Source organism: Ptiloglossa arizonensis, chromosome 1, assembly GCF_051014685.1.
Source record: "Ptiloglossa arizonensis isolate GNS036 chromosome 1, iyPtiAriz1_principal, whole genome shotgun sequence".
Lineage (NCBI taxonomy): Eukaryota > Metazoa > Arthropoda > Insecta > Hymenoptera > Colletidae > Ptiloglossa > Ptiloglossa arizonensis.
The window spans coordinates 5,649,266-5,666,975 of NC_135048.1; the positions used below are offsets into that span (position 1 = coordinate 5,649,266).

The window sequence follows — 17,710 nt, forward strand, 5'->3', positions numbered from 1 at the left end:
TATTATACGTAAGTAACGATAGCAGCGGCATCACTCGTCGAAACATCATACTAATAACTTTACGGCTTTACCCACATATGTATGTAAATATCAAATCTATTTGTTACTATTTTTTCATTTCGTATTACTTATCTTTACGAGATACAGATTCTTTTATTTTATATAATTACGACGATAATAACTTTCATTCTTTTCAAATTATGAAGAAAATCTTAGAATAATCTGCTTTTCCTTTCCCAATTTGAACGTAATCCAACAGTAGGAATACCAGTTGATAATGCAAATGTAATGTTAGGCAATAATAATTATTAACAGCCAATAAGAAAGTAGAATTTTTCCCCAGATTTAAGTGACGCCCCTCTATATTCAAATATTTGTAAAGTTACTAAATTACATCTGTCTCTACCACATTCAAATGCGGACCTGAAAAAATACTTTTCTTTCATAATTGAAATTAAAACGAGAGATAGGAATAAATAGAAATCAAAAACAGTAAGTTAAATCATAGCTATGATCACATATAAGGTTATGTTATGATGTAACATCACATGTGTGTTAAGTAACGCAACCCCCACCAAATCTGAAGACTCTCCCTCTACACGGGGATATAAAGAAGCTCCAACGTATCACTGTGTGATAACAGGAAACCTGTCTCGATTATTGGCTGACAGATTTACTACTAAGGGAGAAAGTTTTCTCTTTCACACTGATAGTGAGTCTTCGACCAATGAATGCTTCAGAATTTTATATCATATCTCGCTCTAAGTTTCAATCTCGACTAATGGAATTACAGCGGATAATTATTTTATTTACATTAGAAACATGCAGAAACACAGAAACAACACGTTTAAATACCATATTATAAGATATTCATTAAATTTATAAAGTAAATTACTAAAAACATTATCAAATACTAAAATATTAAGTTTTTCACCAAAAGTATGGAAATCACAAACCTGGTGTAAAAATCACTAGATTGACAACACTTGCCGGAATAGTAGAATGTGCCTGGTACAAATTGTTCTTTCCTACAAAGGAATATAATATATTCCTGACGTGCCGACATAGAAAACCAATGGAATTGTGATATTTCGATCACGTGACTATTTGTTTATATCATTTTATCTTCTCAGTCAACAAATAATAAATATCAATTAATATATTTCAAAATATACTGTAAACGATTATAAATGTTTCATACATTTTTATTATTTCATAATATTTAATTTATAATAGAATTCTTCAAACTTCATAACATTATCATATATTAAAAATTGCCCATTCCCTCTTTTGTTTCTTCGTTTGATGATTCAGTCAAAAATGTGCTTTTAAAAACGTTAAATCCCTTGTAAAATTAATCTCTTTTCTGAAAATTTAATGTTATATTATATGTAATGTTAAATATCTCCAAATATAAAAAAATCATGGGTAAGTTTCAATAATGGATGTGCTTTATGTACATACTTATGTACAATTTTGTATTGTATCTTTGCATCAATGTGTAAGATAAAATTGTTATAGATCAAACATGTTCATCATTTAATGGAAAACTATGTTCAAATAATGGTACATTGACTTCATCAGAAGTTCTTTGCTTAGACTCATCTTTGGCACAAGTATTTTTTGAATATAGTCACAATGACACAAAAAAGCTATTGGATTTAATAATGCCACAAAAAACAATGAAAACCTGTTTTACAATTCCAGTCAATGATCAGTTAAATAACAATGTAGTAACATCGTCATCAATCAATAATGAAATCATTAAAGCAAACGTGCATGAGAATATCTTGGGTAATATTACAGAAGAACCAAATGTATTTTGCTCAACTGTAGTTTTAAATGAACTTATTAGAAATAGGTGATAGCTTGTTAAAATGCTTCTGCAAGCAAATTAAAGAGGATTTTTGGGAAAAAATGAAGAAACAATCGCAAGAAAAATTTCATATGTATCAAGCAAAAAAACGAAGAGAAATTGAACATCAAACACAGGAGTTGCACTCAAAATACAAAAATTACATTAAAACTATTCAGCATAACATGCAGGAACAACTTGAAGTAGTTATTTTTTTAATAATATTTATATATAATGAAATTCTTCATTAAAAAAAATTACTTTTACTCTTTAGACTAAGTGGACCAAAGCTACTACAGAATGTGTCAAAAATATACAAAAAGCGGTTGTGCAAGAACGAATCAATGTAACCCATGATATGATGCAAAAGATGCGAACCGAAATATCATTTGTTGTACAATTATTATATAAAGAATTTGAAAAATCTTTTCGTGCTCAAAGAGAGAACCTAATTGCTGATTTCAATGGAATTCTAAGGTTCAGAATTGTATACTAGTAGATAAAATATATAAATTTAACCCCCAAAAAATTTTGTAGGAAAACACACGCGAAATTGAATATAGATAAGCGAGAATTCAAAACCAGAATTGGCAATTATTTACATATTCAGAAGCGTCAGCTTCAAATGCAAAGCACCGTAGATGTAATCTATGTCCTTTGTTTAGAACGATTACAATTTTGTAAGGAAAAACATACTATACATGAATACTTTCAGGTAAAGAGTTTCTGATTTCATTTGTAGGTTTTGTCCTAAATGTACAATAGGTATCCAAAAAAAAAGTATTTCTAGGCTACCTTGAATAGCAATAACTTTGTCGTAAATACAATAAAATGTGGAAAATTAATACAATTCTCAAATGGTTTAGTATTTTATCAAAGGTTAAATATTTTATTACAAGATATAAAATAAAACGTTTAATGAGTACAGAAACTGGCAAGAAAAAATACTTATAAAATAAATTCTTTCTTTAATCAACAAATTAGCAAATGTTAATTATTATTTTGTAGGATATCCTTTATTGTATAAATGTGTCTCTTTCATTTACTTTCGGTGGTATGACATTTCAATTGCTTCCTAGTAATTCACCTATTTTTCTAAGGTCAGGATTCTACACGTTACATTTTTTCTGCCATAATAAGAACTATATATCTGTGTTTAATCAAATTAACGAATGTGAATACGCTCTATACGTTCAGAACATGGACTTGTTGCGCACGTGATGAACAAAATGCCTATGAAAGCATTGTCCAAGAGAATTTCTATTTTCATGGACTAACGTTATTTCTCTGCTTTTAGCAAATAATAATACATGATATTTGACTCTCATGAAAAGAATAAAAGTTAAACATAATATGATCTAAAACAGATCTAGACAACATCTCCGTCAAAACTACGCTATTCCCACCATCAGCTTACTGGTACATTCTTCATTACATGTATAGGTACCCGATCTACACATACTATCGACAGCTTTCACAACTTTTCTGCTTTATTTTTGTATGAAGGACTTTTTATATTTCATAACGGTTCGTGTTTAACATATTCGTTTACAAATTGTAATGTAACCTTATTGTTCCAACGCCATATCTTGGCGATTAATGCATTCAATAATTACCAGTAAGTGGTGGAGAAAACCTCGATCAGAAAAATCCAACGAAATGGATCCACTTAAAGAAATCGTTGTATTAAATTACTCAATTAAATTTTACTGCCTACATACAGTGAGTTACTAAATTACTCGGCATTCAACTAAATTACTGAACATGTTTAAATTAGCTTTTTTGGACGGACAGAGATAAATGGGTAGAGAAGAAAAATACAATGGCGAGGGAAAAGACAGTATTTGACTCGTGAACCATGAGTTGCTCAGGCCTAATCTAAACTAAGAAATAAAAGCATACGTACATCGGGAGACCCCTCATTCTATTGTTTTAAATATAATTTATCGATAGATGGCAGTTGTATAAGTACTTTTTTCCAACCGATTTTTGTATGGTTTCTGTCAAGAATTTTATTTTATATTTTGTAATAAAATGTTCAAACTGTAATAAAATATTATAACATATAAAAGCTGTATTAATTTCCTACATTTTTTTTTTTGTTAAATTAATATTCTCTAAAAAAAGTTATTGCCATTCAAAGTAGAGTATCTAGTAGTGAATGAATACATTTTTTGGATATTGTACGTTACTTTGTATAAAAATTATGTTCAACTAGAAACAAATCAGCGGACTTAACGAACTGATTGTTCGATTGAACGATGTTATAACCGTAATGAGAGAAGAAATTATTAATTGTCACCTGGAAAAAAGATTATTGGAAGAACAACTTTGCAATGTTGCTGAACAGTTTCAGAAGTTCATCAACTTCATATTTCATGCTGTCCCAAAACAAGCAGAATATTTATTGCCGTTAGAATTACAACGATTGTTTACGTCGAAAAAGGATAAACAAGAAGAGAAATAGTACAATTTATGACATTAATTGTAACGTTCTATGTATCCATATAAATAATAATATTTTAGTTCAATTTGGAGTTTTAAACATTTTCAACAATTTTTCAGTGGATGTTCTACTATTGGTTTGTTATTTAATCACTATAGACATGTTTTTGCATTTTGACTGGTAATCAGCGAAGCATTTCGGGCCACACAGCGTTATATTGAATTTTCTCCACCACTAATACAAGAGTCGCCTGCTGTTAGCTTGGCACTTCTGATATCTTCGAAGAATTGAGAAAGAAGTCGAGTGTAAAGCTTTTTCTCTCATTATTAAATGATCTGATTATGAGTCCGATTTGTGAGCAGACAGCTTGACTGATCGATCGTTCTTTACGTTTGAAAACAGAATGTTGCTCACAATTCATATAACGTAGAAAGATAACGTGAAGAAAAATGTTAAAAATTTGTTTTGAATGTTGTTAACATGATTGCACCTAAGCAGTTGAATGGACTTTTTATTTGGGTTTTATATTCTTATCTCAAAATTGATTAGATTTAACGTATAATCTATCCATGGATAATAATGATTATCTTTTCTAGTTTCATGATTATTCCGATACACACGAAAGAATGATTTAGAAATCGTCATTCTTGGTAGGACCGTATACACTATAGTTAGCCTTCAATAGCAAATGTATTTTATTAAAATACGATCTAATAAAAGAACTAATCATCGTAGAAATAGACAAATAGTAATGTTTCTCAATAGGTTTTTCAATAATCATATCAATTTATAAAGAAGGATGAAATGTTGTTTGTTGGCCATTCCAAATATTCGTAGCTATTACTTAAAAAATAATAACTATTAAAAAACGTGCACGCTATCGTTTGATGTAAGCAACGACCAGAAGGTGGTCGTTTCTTCTACCAGAAAATTGAATTGTTTAAATTATATGTAAAGAAACTCGTCAATGGAAAAAATAAAATATTCTAGTCTTAGTAAAAATTTGTAAATTTTTGAATTGATTTCAATAAAAACTTGTGAATACTCGCATCGATTTCGATGGGTGTACTAACGAACTGTAGAAATAAAATAATAGTAATTAGTCTTATATTTTCGAAAGATATGACACAAGCAAGGGAATGATTTATTGTTCTGTTTTTTGATAAAACTAGAATATAAATTTTTGGATGATACGAAAAAGGGATATATATTTCTCATTTATGTACTTCCATTGTCTGACAACTAAAACTCACAAATAGGATGAGCACTTTCTGCGTTAGTGCCAGAAATCGCATTCTTTGATTTTATTTGCTGAAATCTTGAAAACGAAGTTTCATACAGCAAAGCAGTAAAAGTTGCTATCATATTATTTGATTTGTTTAATAATTTAAATATTCATTTGATTGAAAATATTCTTTTTTTTTTTAATTATCTCAAAGAAGAAAAAAAGAAGAGACCAGAAAATAATATATTTCACAATAGACTAAAAAAAAAAAAATATTCAATTATAAAATATTTTGTTGTTCCGAAACAATACAATAGATTGTGCAATATTAATTGCTGTTAAACATTTTCTTTGTGACGACAATGTACGTACATACATATTCTAATTTGGCTATTAGTTTACATCGTCGTCACATCTTGACGAAGTACGTTGACAAGGACGGTACCATTCTGGATCTCTCTGAAGACTTGAAATTCTCCAACGATAAAATTCGTTTACCGTAACATTTGTTTTTCCAACCTTACTTCGTGGAATAGGCGGATAATCTGAAAGACGCCACCCATAGATCCAACTTGTACAATCCGGGAAGTAATAACGATCTTCTGGAATGTCTTTAAATCTATAGTAATCAATGAGAATGTAAACATTAAATCAACGTCTACATTACTATTATTTCTTAAAAGTACATTGAAAGCGAAGTGTTAATATCAAGAAGAGAAAAATATAACATCGGATGAATTCTTTATTCAAACATATCATTAAACAAATTTATTAAGTTGTTTTTATATTCATAAATATAAAAAGGTAATACTGATACTACAAAAAGTTAGTGATACATATAAAACCTTTTATTCATGTAATTTTCAGCATTGATGAAGCTTGGGGCATCTTCGTATAAGAGATTTTTTACTTGTGGATGCATCGGTTTCATTACATCCATATTGATAGAATTATTAGGCTCCAATGACGTCCAATTTGGCAGGGGTTTTAAACATATCTATAAAAGAGGAAGTGTCATCTAATTCTCAACACGTAACAAAAATAATTCGCTACAATGCGTCATGTGTTCGCGTACAATATCCATGCTCGATTGTTTCATTAGTTTAGACGTAGGTAATTCAATTTTCTTCGCAGCTTCCATCATTTTCAAACGATTCAATAATTTTTGTTTATTTTTCAGAAACCATCTGATGCGTATAGATTCTTCTTTCTCTATCATTGCGGTGCAAAACGCTTGGCAACGAGCATCGCAAATTTCTCTGGTCGACATGACTTAATCTTTTCGTCGTGTTTGATAAATAATCTGCGTAAAAGTGTAAGAATTCGAATATTAGATCGGCTAGATACTTATAAAATTTATATTTAAAAGTAAATTTTTGGCACAGCATTACTCTGAAGTGAGATTTTGAAATAACGTGATGCTTTAATGTTTATTTCGTGTTATTCATTAGCAAATTCGGTAATTATTTAGATAGTGGGCAGTTTTATCAATTTCGATGATTTTTAAACATGTTATAAAACTTAACATTCCAAACAACTTTTTCCCATATGAATTCCGCTTATGTGTACGCGTACGTTGCAGTGTATAAATCAGCATCGGACTACAGCTTATTTACTATTTATATAACATGTTCAAACGTCCAGCTATTAATGTGTTCTACTGAGTGAACTTGTTAAAATTGATCTTTTCGTAGATTTAAATTTTATAAAATACATATACGAACATAGTATTATCAAGGTTTCAGTTACTTGACGGATTAAATTTGAGCTAAATCTATTCATCGTTAACTGTCATGCTGTTGGTTACAGAAACAGTAGATAAACGGCGATGCACATAGGTGATGCACATGGTGCTACGGATGCGTACGTCGAGTTAATCGTACAAATGTTTCGTCTATTTACAGCATTCAACGTATTTATAGAGAAAAAAAATTACATACAAAATTTAAATAAAAATTACAAAAATTACTTTTTACTAATGCAAAATAAGGTGACATTTCGTGAAATTCATAACTGCTATACGTAATAAGAAATTAAATGAAATATTATAGTGTATCGAAAAATTTGAATACAAAAGTATTCGTCCATTCACAAACTAATTGATTTATTGTAGCATAAAATTGAAGTTATCAGCTTAATATTTAGTATGATACCCTTAAGATCTAATTACAGCTTTTAGACGTTTGGGCCTTGCTTTCACTCATATTTGTCTGTTGAATCTGACGATATTTTTCTCCCATTCTTGTATAAACCGTTGCTTTTATTCTTCAGGATTGTGAAAAAATGTTTTGTTTGTTTTCAAGCATTTTAGCTAAGTTAAACGTTAGTGGACGGATACTTTTAGGTTTTCCGATACATTATATTTCCTTTAATATTTCACTATGCACAGCAATTATGAATTTTACAAAATGTTAGCTTATTCAATATTAATAAAGATTAATTTCTGCATTTTTTATTTAAATTGTACGTGTATCTTTCCTTTCTTTTCTCTACATATACACTAAGTGCGGTAGCTAGACAAACACTTATGCGGCTGTATAAACAGAATTCAATGAAATATTATCGATGTTTTTTTTTTACAAATATCTCGAAAACTAAGGTCGAGCGGTGGTTACATGTAAAATTGTTCAAAATGTTCAGTTTTACAACACTTAAAAATTATCGAAATCGGCGGGACTTCCCTCTTTCTAAATAATTACCGATTAGTATAACAGGCAAGAGAAGTATTGTTATATATATGGTTTTCGTATTTTAAAGAATTGTTTTATTTACATTGTTATTACATATAATATGTCTTATTATGTGATGATCAATTATTTTTTGTGTGCTACCATAATAAACTTATATAATAATATCAGTGGGAGCATTATTTTATGTACAGATTAAAAGGAAATTAGTCAATTTAAAAGGCAGAAAATACTCCTCTGCTATCAAGATTAATTTTTAGAAAATGCATGAATAACACGTTTATTAATTTTCAGATAAATAATCCATAGAAATTGACTGGTTATTGTGATCTCCTCAAAATATTAGGAATTAGATTTTGAATCTAATAACAAAAACTGGGCTGCTGGTATTACTTTTTACTACAAGCACAATGAGTATTTATTTAAACATTTTAAAAAAGTATACATACAAAGTTTGCACGAAAATCAAATTTAAAAAATTACTGTAAACGCAAGATTTACATTCATTATCGAATCAACGATCAAACATTCGCAGCATAGAAATAATGTAAAGAAGTATTTTTGTGTACACTTCTAAGTGTGTAAAAGTTACTGACGTATTTTGTAGTATCAAACAATGATATATCAATAACGATGAGTAGTATTACGGTGCTATAATAATAAATAAATATGGCGTGAAATATGAGTTTTCACATGATATTACTCCCTCTTAAAGTCAACATCAAATGACCCTTTAATCACAGCCATAGGAAGCAATATTGTGGTAGATCATAAGGAGCAATTCTTAATTTGTACTTGGGTAATCAAGGCAAATTCTACTTATCGCACAATAACATTGCCATTTCCTTTCTAGTCTGTTCTTTTATACTGTACATACGCACGTAACATTAACTTATCTATATTGCTCTACAAAATAATTACTTTACACCATCCACAACTGATCTAAACCGTTAGTGTAGTAAACAATTTTTCCTTTGTATTAATCTAAATTCTTCTTTTCCTTTTCACGCAAAACTTATCTAAAGCTTCACTTCAAAATCGATATTATCTTAATAAACTTACATTTTGTTTAAACTTAGAACGTGCATTATATTTTGTATAAATATTAAATACTAAAATTTTATTATTCTATCCAAAGCACATGAAATGTTTAATTATGAATTTGTAAATCAGAGATTATCTTTCAATTATGCTGACTTAATTATGCTATATACACGTTATTATTAATTTTTTCCATGCATCCCACTATTTTCTTTTTAATCTAAGCATATGGTACAATGTTGAATATACATAATCTAATTCACTATTCAAGTGGAGCATGTTTTTCTAATCTAATATTTGAAAAAATGTTTGTATTACTTTTTTATATAACTTGTTTAATATAATTTTGCAGTACTGAAGTGAAATATTTTCAACAGTTTTCTTCTTTTACAAAATACGTTTATTGTTTTGACTCAAAATTAAATATGATTCATTTTAATAAATAATCATTGTTATGTTTCAGTACTTTTATACATTCAATGATTTGTGATCAAAAATAAATTCATATACATAATTAATATATAAATTATTTTATGATAAAATACATAATTGTTTCTTAAATAAATTCAATGTGTTAAATAAATAAATAAATAAATAAATTGAATCGAATTTTCATCATAAATTTTTCATATAACTCCATGTGAACAGCGCAGTAGACGATAGCAGTTTCTAGTTATCTCTTAAATAACAGCAGTTAGCAATACTAGTGCCAACAAATCTTTCTCAAAATAATATTGCTAGTTATTCATTTCAATGTAATACTTTTTTCTTCTTCAGAGTGATATATTACACCAGTAGATATTTTGCCCAATAGAATATGCAGTCAAATTTCCACCAAATTTTATATTATTAAGTAAAATAAATTATTTAATTTTTTATTTTTTTTCTTCTTATTTTCTGTCAATTCATAATATTTCATTTTTGTTAATGTAGTTGTTCGATGATGTATCATATTGTTTTTTACTTTAACACAATAAAATGCAATTATTTTATTGTAATTGGTACATATCGTTTAAAATGGTCATATACTAGAAAGTAAAATTTTCAAATAAATTTTTCATACTAACGAGCCTGTGCTCTGCACTTGGCTCAGGTATGGATTTTCAATTGTATGTATTAATTCTTTACGAATTATTATACACATGTAACAATACCACAATAACAGATGAATTAACAATATATCACTCATTGTTGATAAACTCTCGAAATACGAAAAACGAACGGTTTTTTTCATCCAATAGTGTTCCAGTGCAAAAGTGACATTAAACAATTCAGATATATCTAACTTGTAGTCACATCAAGTAACACCGAGGTCGGGGAATTTTTATTAAGATAAACGCTCACGTCTTGAAAGCGACTAGACCTGGACGATGCAGCCGGATTCTGATTTGTACCATTAGAGTCATTGTCGGCTTCTGGTCCACAAACATCACCTTGAATACTATGATGTATGTATTTGCAAAATTCGTACCTAGAAAATTTATAAAAATAATATTTTTCTATTATTATAGAAGTTATTATATAATGTTTTAAACAATGTTAACAATATAAATTCAATCAGATGCATAAACAGTATTATTATCTTGCTAGTTATTCATTTCAATGTAATACTTTTTTATCAGTATTATTATATTTAATTCTTTGCAGCCAAAAGTTAGAATATTTCTAGTAACATAGTTATAAAGTTTTAGTTAGAGAATATCAAGTTCGGTAGTTACCACTTTTATATTTAGAAACAAGTAATTAATGTATTTTTAAATACAATGATGTTGCAAAATAATATTGAGACAACTTCTGTTTAGACATATAACACTGTTCTCTATTTCAAAACAATTTTATTAAACATATCTTTTTCTAAATGAATTATGATTGTAAAAGGTTAAAATTTAAAAATAACTTAAAATTATGCAATTATTAATATATAAATCATACGTTATATACTTACGTTGACCAACAAATAGCAGTTGCTGGTATTTGGTAAAGAACACGAGCACTTATACCACGGAAGTAACCAGGTACCCCACTATATTCATAAACTTTTCTAATAGCATCTCCCAGACCTCGAGCACGTACACCACTTTGCGTATTTAAAAGCGTCTTACAAACATCAAAAGGTGTTGTGACTGCAGCAGCAAAGGCTCCTGCTACTCCACCTACAATTTATATAAATAAATTTATACAGTTTTAATATATAAACAAGTTTTTAAATATAATCTGTTACTTAAGAATGCTAATGTACTTCAAATCAACTGTAATACAATATATTCCCATGTTTCTTAAAACAGATATATACATACCAGATATCATATGTGCTATAGGACTATAAGTGCGCTCTGGATTTGTGAACTTCTGCATAACTTCATAAACTGTAAAGTGAATCACTTGAAAAGGTACATTCATTACCAGCTGAGTTGTATAACTCCTATAGAATGCTGATAGACCTTCGTTTTTATATACACCCTTTATACACGTTATGACGTCTTTATATGCAGAGTTATGCATTTGTAATCGCTGTTTAACCGCTGGAATAAGATAATTTAATTCTTCATTGAATAATATTTTAACAATTATAAATCACGTGTAGCACATTGGATTTCTCAATAACGAAAAGGTATTTCACATTCTGTATAATGTAACAGATAAACTGTACAAAAAGACCATTACATAATTTGCTTATTTATATTGCAAATAAATCTAAAAAAATTTACTTTCAGCTGGATTCATTACAGCATCATGAAGAACCGTTGCTACAGAAGCAGCAGCTGCATAAGCAGTATAATTTACTTCATTGCGCCCCCTTAATAGCTTATTTCTAATGAATTCGTAGCATGAAAAATATAACGCATGTGCAGGACCAGCTCCTACAACCACTACATTCATTCCACGAATTAATCTACCAACACCTCCCTTCTGTATTGCTGTAGTCCAAAATTCTTTTATTTTCGTTTCACCACCTGGTGCTGGAGTCAATGCTTGCATTCTTGTCTAAATATAAACAAAGAATTATATATATATATATATATATATGTGTAAATAATTTACACAAATAATTTTCTTATTTGATAGAACCAATTATTTACATTTTTTATAGAAAAATACTACAATTTTGTATTTTTCACAAATAATTAATAATTTTAATCATATAAAAAAGTATAAGTGTTATGTTTTAAAATGTACATTCTTATAAAAAATAATAGTTTATTACTCATTAATCTTATAACATTATATAGTTTGATTAATTACTTAATGATAAAAAGATATTAAATTATAAAAACTTATCTCGGATAATATAACTTGTATGTATCACAAGTTACAATAAGTGCACCTAACATTTTTCAAACAGTACGTACATAAATCAGTTACTTTGTAATATAAAAAAAAATGACATAAATGTTAACACATTGCAAATTCTATGCATAATGAGTCATTGAAATTTAAAACTTTAATTTTATGATATAGTACTCGTATGACAAATTTTCATATAGTGAGGTAATCATGACTCATTAAAAATATATTTTCTGACAGTTAAATAAGAAAGTAAGTAATGATATATGTTGTAGGCTGAAAGAAAACCAAAAATAGAACCTACTGTAACAGACCAAAGAAACTTGTTATATAATGAATATCTAAACTCATGTTCTACTTGAGAATTTTACATGTAGTAATACCATGATATGTATACAATTTTTTCAAAATTATTCAAATATCAATATCAAAAAATAATCTTTTCTTTCAATATCACTCATATGTAATTGTTATTTAATATTTATTTATATTTATAAGTTAGAGTTGGTTAACCTTAATGCTCACCCACACACATAGCAAACATACATGGTATAACATACAGATCAAATACCTAAGATAAACATCAACGAAGATTACAATAATTAAAAGCATATTTGCTCCCATTAAGAATTTTAATTTTTTTTAAGCAATGCCACTTAAAAATAATTGTGTAAATAATAATGTAAATAAATGAATGAACTATACATTTGAGTAATAAAATAATGCAACAAAAAAATAAAAATGCTTAATTAAAAATGATTAAGTAGGCAATAGATAAGATATTATATTTATTTTTATTACATGAAATCTGTTTCTATCTTATTGTTAGTTCACACGATTTATATACTATCATTAACTTATATAAACAACTGTATTTATCATTTTGATAAGTAATTGTTGTAAGTACAGTGACCATACTATAATAAAACATAATTGCTAAGTCACTTGATGACTAAGTTGATTCGTTTTTGAGTATAACAACCTAGTAGTACCTAGAAATAATTATAAAATAATATTGCTTGAATTGATTGTACAATTTCTTCTGCAACCGTGCTATAAAACACGAAATAAATGTACAGGCTGCTGTAATTAATATCTGATAGTAATTTATCTTGAAAATATAAGTTTATTATTTACTTAAAATTATAATGACGATCATGTATGACATTTGATTCTCGGGTTTTTACGAGAAAAGCGAGAAAATTTCAAGAATTACCGAGCATTGAAACCTCACGTTTATTATTACTCAAAGACCATGTAACTTGCAAAGTCACGGTATTAAATGTCATGCAATTTTCTCATACTCCCTGTATCAGGGATCAAATATCGTGAAACGATAGTTGAGGTTATGTAAAGTATTTTGTTAAAAATGCGCAGCAATAAAGCCATTACCTTGATACTGTCAAGCGGGTACATTACGCAATGTTCCATAATTCCGGCAAATGCACCTGCTGTCATGTTTACAGACACGGAAGACGTGGGTAGACTTTCGTACACTTCCGTATTCATGTTTTTTAGGAGGCGTCAACGTGAATTCCAATTTAGGTTTCAAAGTGCCGCACTCATGCACTCTATGGAAGCGAACAATACGTTTTTGGTTGTAACTGATACCGAGTTATCACTGATGTAATAGTATTTATTTTATAAACGCTAAAATATTGTTAATTCAAATGAAATTAGTAGAAATATTTATTCGTTCGAAGTGACGAGACGTAATCGTACACGTTGATCGTATCTTAATGGACCGTATTGGAATTGAAAATGCTACTACCCCCAATACGCAAATTTATAATGTATAATCCCCTCCATGTACTCGCGGCGTAAAGAAATTTCTAGTTTACCGGACTACACTGTTAGTAAGTTCTAAAACACAGAGGTATAGGACATTTACGACAGACTGTTTACTGAAATAGTTGTAGAACTCAATGAATATCAGTATTCGCGATACGACTACGAATTGTCACAAGTTGATGCAGCGAGGTTAGACATATGCGCACGTGCCGCGCATGCGTCGTATTCACCACGTGGTTTATGCGTGCGTAGTTACACAATAGTGAGCTTAATAAATACTCTGATAACCCACTGCTACTCTACTGTATAAGACATGCCGTGTATCTACATTCAGATGCATGCTGACGCATCATATAGTTTCGTGAACGAAGCGAATAGGCCATTGAATTGCATATTAACATCTTGGAATTAATAAAACACTTTCCTTCTTTCTTACATATGCCTGTTGTAGATTTGCTACTGCAAATTTCTAACATTTTACTTCGATGCAAGCAAATGTAATTCTTTGAATTGCTCTGTTGTTTTTAAAACGTGACAAAATTACGAAGCGAAGTATGGAAGGTTATTTGTCAAGAATTCAAATCAGAATTAAATTTCATATGCGTTCTAGCTGTATTTAATACTTGCCAACCAAACAACTAAATTCATTAGAGCACTGCATATTTAATGCATTAAAATTTTAGTCGTTAAACTGAAATTACATCAAACATGGGTAAAATATACCCTTTAAACAGTAAATAATTTTTATTTCCAAATCTAAATCATTATAATTAAAATAAGAAACTTTTGTTTACATTAAATTTCCGAAGTAATATTTAGAAACACCATTTTAATTACATTATTATGCATAGTGGGACCTTTATCCAATCTCTCATTACTGGAATATTCTACTATATCTCTCCTTCTATTGAAACGTTCTACTATATAGTTAGTTGAAACTAAATAATTCTGATCGTCGCATTTTAGTATGAAACTGACTGTATGCGTTCACACCTAATAATAGCATCAAAGCAAAATCGTGTAGGCCTGTAGAGCGAATTTCAGAAACAAGACACGAAATAATTCATAAATGAAAGTACCACACACTAACAAGAATATATGGTATGGAGAAAGTTGCAGTTACTAACATTGAAAACGTCTTCAATAAAAATCTTTGTAGCATTTGTGTTACTAGAAAAGGGGATTATTATGTAGGTAATGCGAAGAAGGATGAGAAGTTTAATTTCGGATAGTTAAATATGCAGAAACCTCATGTAATTTAAAACAATTAAAAAATATCATTCTCCAACATTCTATTTTTATTTCCATCAATATTTATACTATTTTATTTTAAATATAGAATGATCAGGTTTAGAAAAATGAATATTCTATTATCTTAAAATTTGTCTACCCAAGAGTAAAATGAAAATTAAAACATAAAAAGTTGTATTTAAATAAAATCTTTTCAATTTTGAAATATTTAGAATATCCTATAACAAGACAAATAAGGTTAAAATAAGTTATAAACATGGGTAAAATTTAAAACTGAAATATTTTGTGGACTATCAATTTTAAAAATTAGTTTTTATTTGACATTGCATTATTAAAAGTGTGAGTTGATCTCCTCTTTATTCTGAGACAGTAGATCTTAGGTGTATATACATTGCAAAATGTAGAACTGTTTGGTTATGTACTTTTTAAAAATATGCATATATATAAGTATTTAATCAATGAATTTAAACAGTTTCTAATTACAAATGTAGGTCTGTTTTAAATATTTGTCCTGTACTATTTTTACCATTATAAGGGATTTAAAATATTTGAAATACGTGGCACATCAAAATAAATATTTTTATTCCATATATTTACTTCTTAAGTTTTCATATATTTAAAATAATATTTTATTCGCATTTACTAGAGATCCAATATCTAAAATAATATTTCAAATACTACCTAATTTTGGTTTATTGTCTATTTTAGCTTTATTTTCATTGCCACGTAATATTTTTAATGTTTTGAATATTTTAATATTGTAAATAAATTATTTTATTCGACCTTTTAAAAATATATCTAACATAAAATATTTTTACTTAATTTTTCAACTATTTGAATAAAACAATTTTGCTGCTTAAAGTTTCATGTACTATATTTGAAATTGCATTATATTTACTTCCACTTAGTGTCCACTAGGTGAAATACTACTTCAAATATGTATCTCTAATGTTATTCAGCTGTAAATAACATCTATTATTCATTATAGTTAACACTTTTAAAAACCGTATTTTATTTCGTTTAACGCTACAAAATTTAAGAAAAATTTGTATCAAAGTAGGTCACGTTGCTAAGATAAACGATCAATGAAATTTAAGAGTTTATTTAATATTTACATGTATATGTTTGTAGGACTTGTTCCTTTACAACAGTCTAAGGACAGTTTTACAACATTTGAGACAATGCATGTGTTGTATAAACACGTAGAAGATAGTGTTACGTAGCGTATGATAAATTGTTCATCATTTATCGTTCTATTTATAGAAAATCGCGATTACGAGATATCATCTACACAAGTTCGAACATAGTAATTCTAGTGTAATAAAATCGATCAAAATAATTGCATTTATTTACCTTTGATAGATAAGAGTTCAACTTATGTAATAACTTTTTGAATAATACACGAGGGTCTTTGATTATATTGCATATGGATTTACGAGGTGCTCGATTGAATAGTAAGGTCGATCGATATAGTTCTATACAACGTAAAAAAAAAAACAATGATTTATCAAATAATAGAAATTTTAAACATATAATTTAATTAATTATCTATCAGTTTCACGTATAGTACGATGATCATGTAATCCTTTTTTTTCGTGGTCACGTTTGTGTGTTATCATTACACGTATGCGATTTATTTTATCTTTATCATTCTCCTAGTTTGTTAGATAAAATGGAAACTTTCTCACGTACATGAAATAATTTCGAATTGAGAAAATTCTTAGGTAAAATTGGTTGTGAAATATAATGTAATTTCCTATTCAATTGTTAAACATAGAGGAAGGTTTTAATACTTATGGACCGTTTAACATGTATACAAAAAATCGCTTTATTTTAAAGCAATCATAGTAGTAATGGTTTTATAAATTTTTGACTACTATATTACATATGGCAATAAATATTTTAAAAAGTTGGAAAAAATATTCTACAATATCTTCACAGTAATAAAGTGTAATGTACTCCTGTTTTATATACACATTTATACAAACTTATGCATGTACACAATTGAGAACACGCTCATTAATAAATTTAACACCTCTGTAAAAATGTAATATTACAATTTAAAATATTAAGTGTGGAAAATGATGTGATGTGCAATTATTGATGTGGTAAAAATGAATGATTCTTCT

General features: G+C 28.2%; 3 protein-coding genes across 7 annotated transcripts; 1 reads left to right on the plus strand and 2 right to left on the minus strand.

Moving 5' to 3' along the window:
• The first annotated feature begins 1,065 nt into the window (after positions 1 to 1,065).
• Positions 1,066 to 8,383, plus strand: LOC143143376 (uncharacterized). Of its 3 annotated transcripts, XR_012991123.1 has the most exons (8): positions 1,066 to 1,428; positions 1,522 to 1,794; positions 1,856 to 2,058; positions 2,130 to 2,332; positions 2,393 to 2,570; positions 4,074 to 4,342; positions 4,421 to 6,635; positions 6,707 to 8,383. XR_012991123.1 is itself a non-coding variant. In XM_076304548.1 (6 exons), exons 1-6 carry the CDS (start codon positions 1,395 to 1,397, stop codon positions 4,320 to 4,322), a joined length of 1,140 nt encoding a protein of 379 aa, XP_076160663.1. In that variant the 5' UTR covers positions 1,066 to 1,394; the 3' UTR covers positions 4,323 to 8,383. The 3 variants fall into 3 exon arrangements, 1 of the variants encoding a protein (XP_076160663.1); XR_012991122.1 differs by having other exon boundaries at positions 4,074 to 6,635; XM_076304548.1 differs by having other exon boundaries at positions 4,074 to 8,383.
• LOC143143406 (protein SPMIP1) lies at positions 5,765 to 6,610 on the minus strand. Its single transcript, XM_076304587.1, has 2 exons — positions 6,372 to 6,610; positions 5,765 to 6,145 (listed from the first exon to the last, which is right to left on the minus strand). Exons 1-2 carry the CDS (start codon positions 6,464 to 6,466, stop codon positions 5,920 to 5,922), a joined length of 321 nt encoding a protein of 106 aa, XP_076160702.1. The 5' UTR covers positions 6,467 to 6,610; the 3' UTR covers positions 5,765 to 5,919.
• LOC143143388 (mitoferrin-1) lies at positions 6,671 to 14,483 on the minus strand. Of its 3 annotated transcripts, none has more exons than XM_076304574.1 (6): positions 13,932 to 14,374; positions 11,963 to 12,239; positions 11,552 to 11,776; positions 11,200 to 11,407; positions 10,599 to 10,725; positions 6,671 to 6,829 (listed from the first exon to the last, which is right to left on the minus strand). In XM_076304574.1, exons 1-6 carry the CDS (start codon positions 14,046 to 14,048, stop codon positions 6,800 to 6,802), a joined length of 984 nt encoding a protein of 327 aa, XP_076160689.1. In that variant the 5' UTR covers positions 14,049 to 14,374; the 3' UTR covers positions 6,671 to 6,799. The 3 variants fall into 3 exon arrangements, with proteins under 3 accessions (XP_076160689.1, XP_076160681.1, XP_076160672.1); XM_076304566.1 differs by lacking the exon at positions 6,671 to 6,829 and adding an exon at positions 14,381 to 14,483 and having other exon boundaries at positions 8,595 to 10,725; positions 13,932 to 14,110; XM_076304557.1 differs by lacking the exon at positions 6,671 to 6,829 and having other exon boundaries at positions 8,595 to 10,725.
• Positions 14,484 to 17,710: the final 3,227 nt, after the last annotated feature.

Coding starts and splice junctions, on each gene's coding strand:
- LOC143143406 (XM_076304587.1), bottom strand. CDS start 6,466: ATGGATGTAATGAAACCGATGCATCCACAAGTAAAAAATCTCTTATAC. Junction 6,146..6,371: donor GAAAATTACATGAATAAAAG/GTTTTATATGTA, acceptor TGATTACTATAG/ATTTAAAGACATTCCAGAAG.
- LOC143143388 (XM_076304566.1), bottom strand. CDS start 14,048: ATGAATACGGAAGTGTACGAAAGTCTACCCACGTCTTCCGTGTCTGTA. Junction 11,408..11,551: donor TATAGCACATATGATATCTG/GTATGTATATAT, acceptor TATAAATTGTAG/GTGGAGTAGCAGGAGCCTTT. Junction 10,726..11,199: donor ACTGCTATTTGTTGGTCAAC/GTAAGTATATAA, acceptor TAAATTTTCTAG/GTACGAATTTTGCAAATACA.
- LOC143143376 (XM_076304548.1), top strand. CDS start 1,395: ATGTTAAATATCTCCAAATATAAAAAAATCATGG. Junction 1,429..1,521: donor CAAATATAAAAAAATCATGG/GTAAGTTTCAAT, acceptor AAATTGTTATAG/ATCAAACATGTTCATCATTT. Junction 2,059..2,129: donor ACATGCAGGAACAACTTGAA/GTAGTTATTTTT, acceptor TTTACTCTTTAG/ACTAAGTGGACCAAAGCTAC.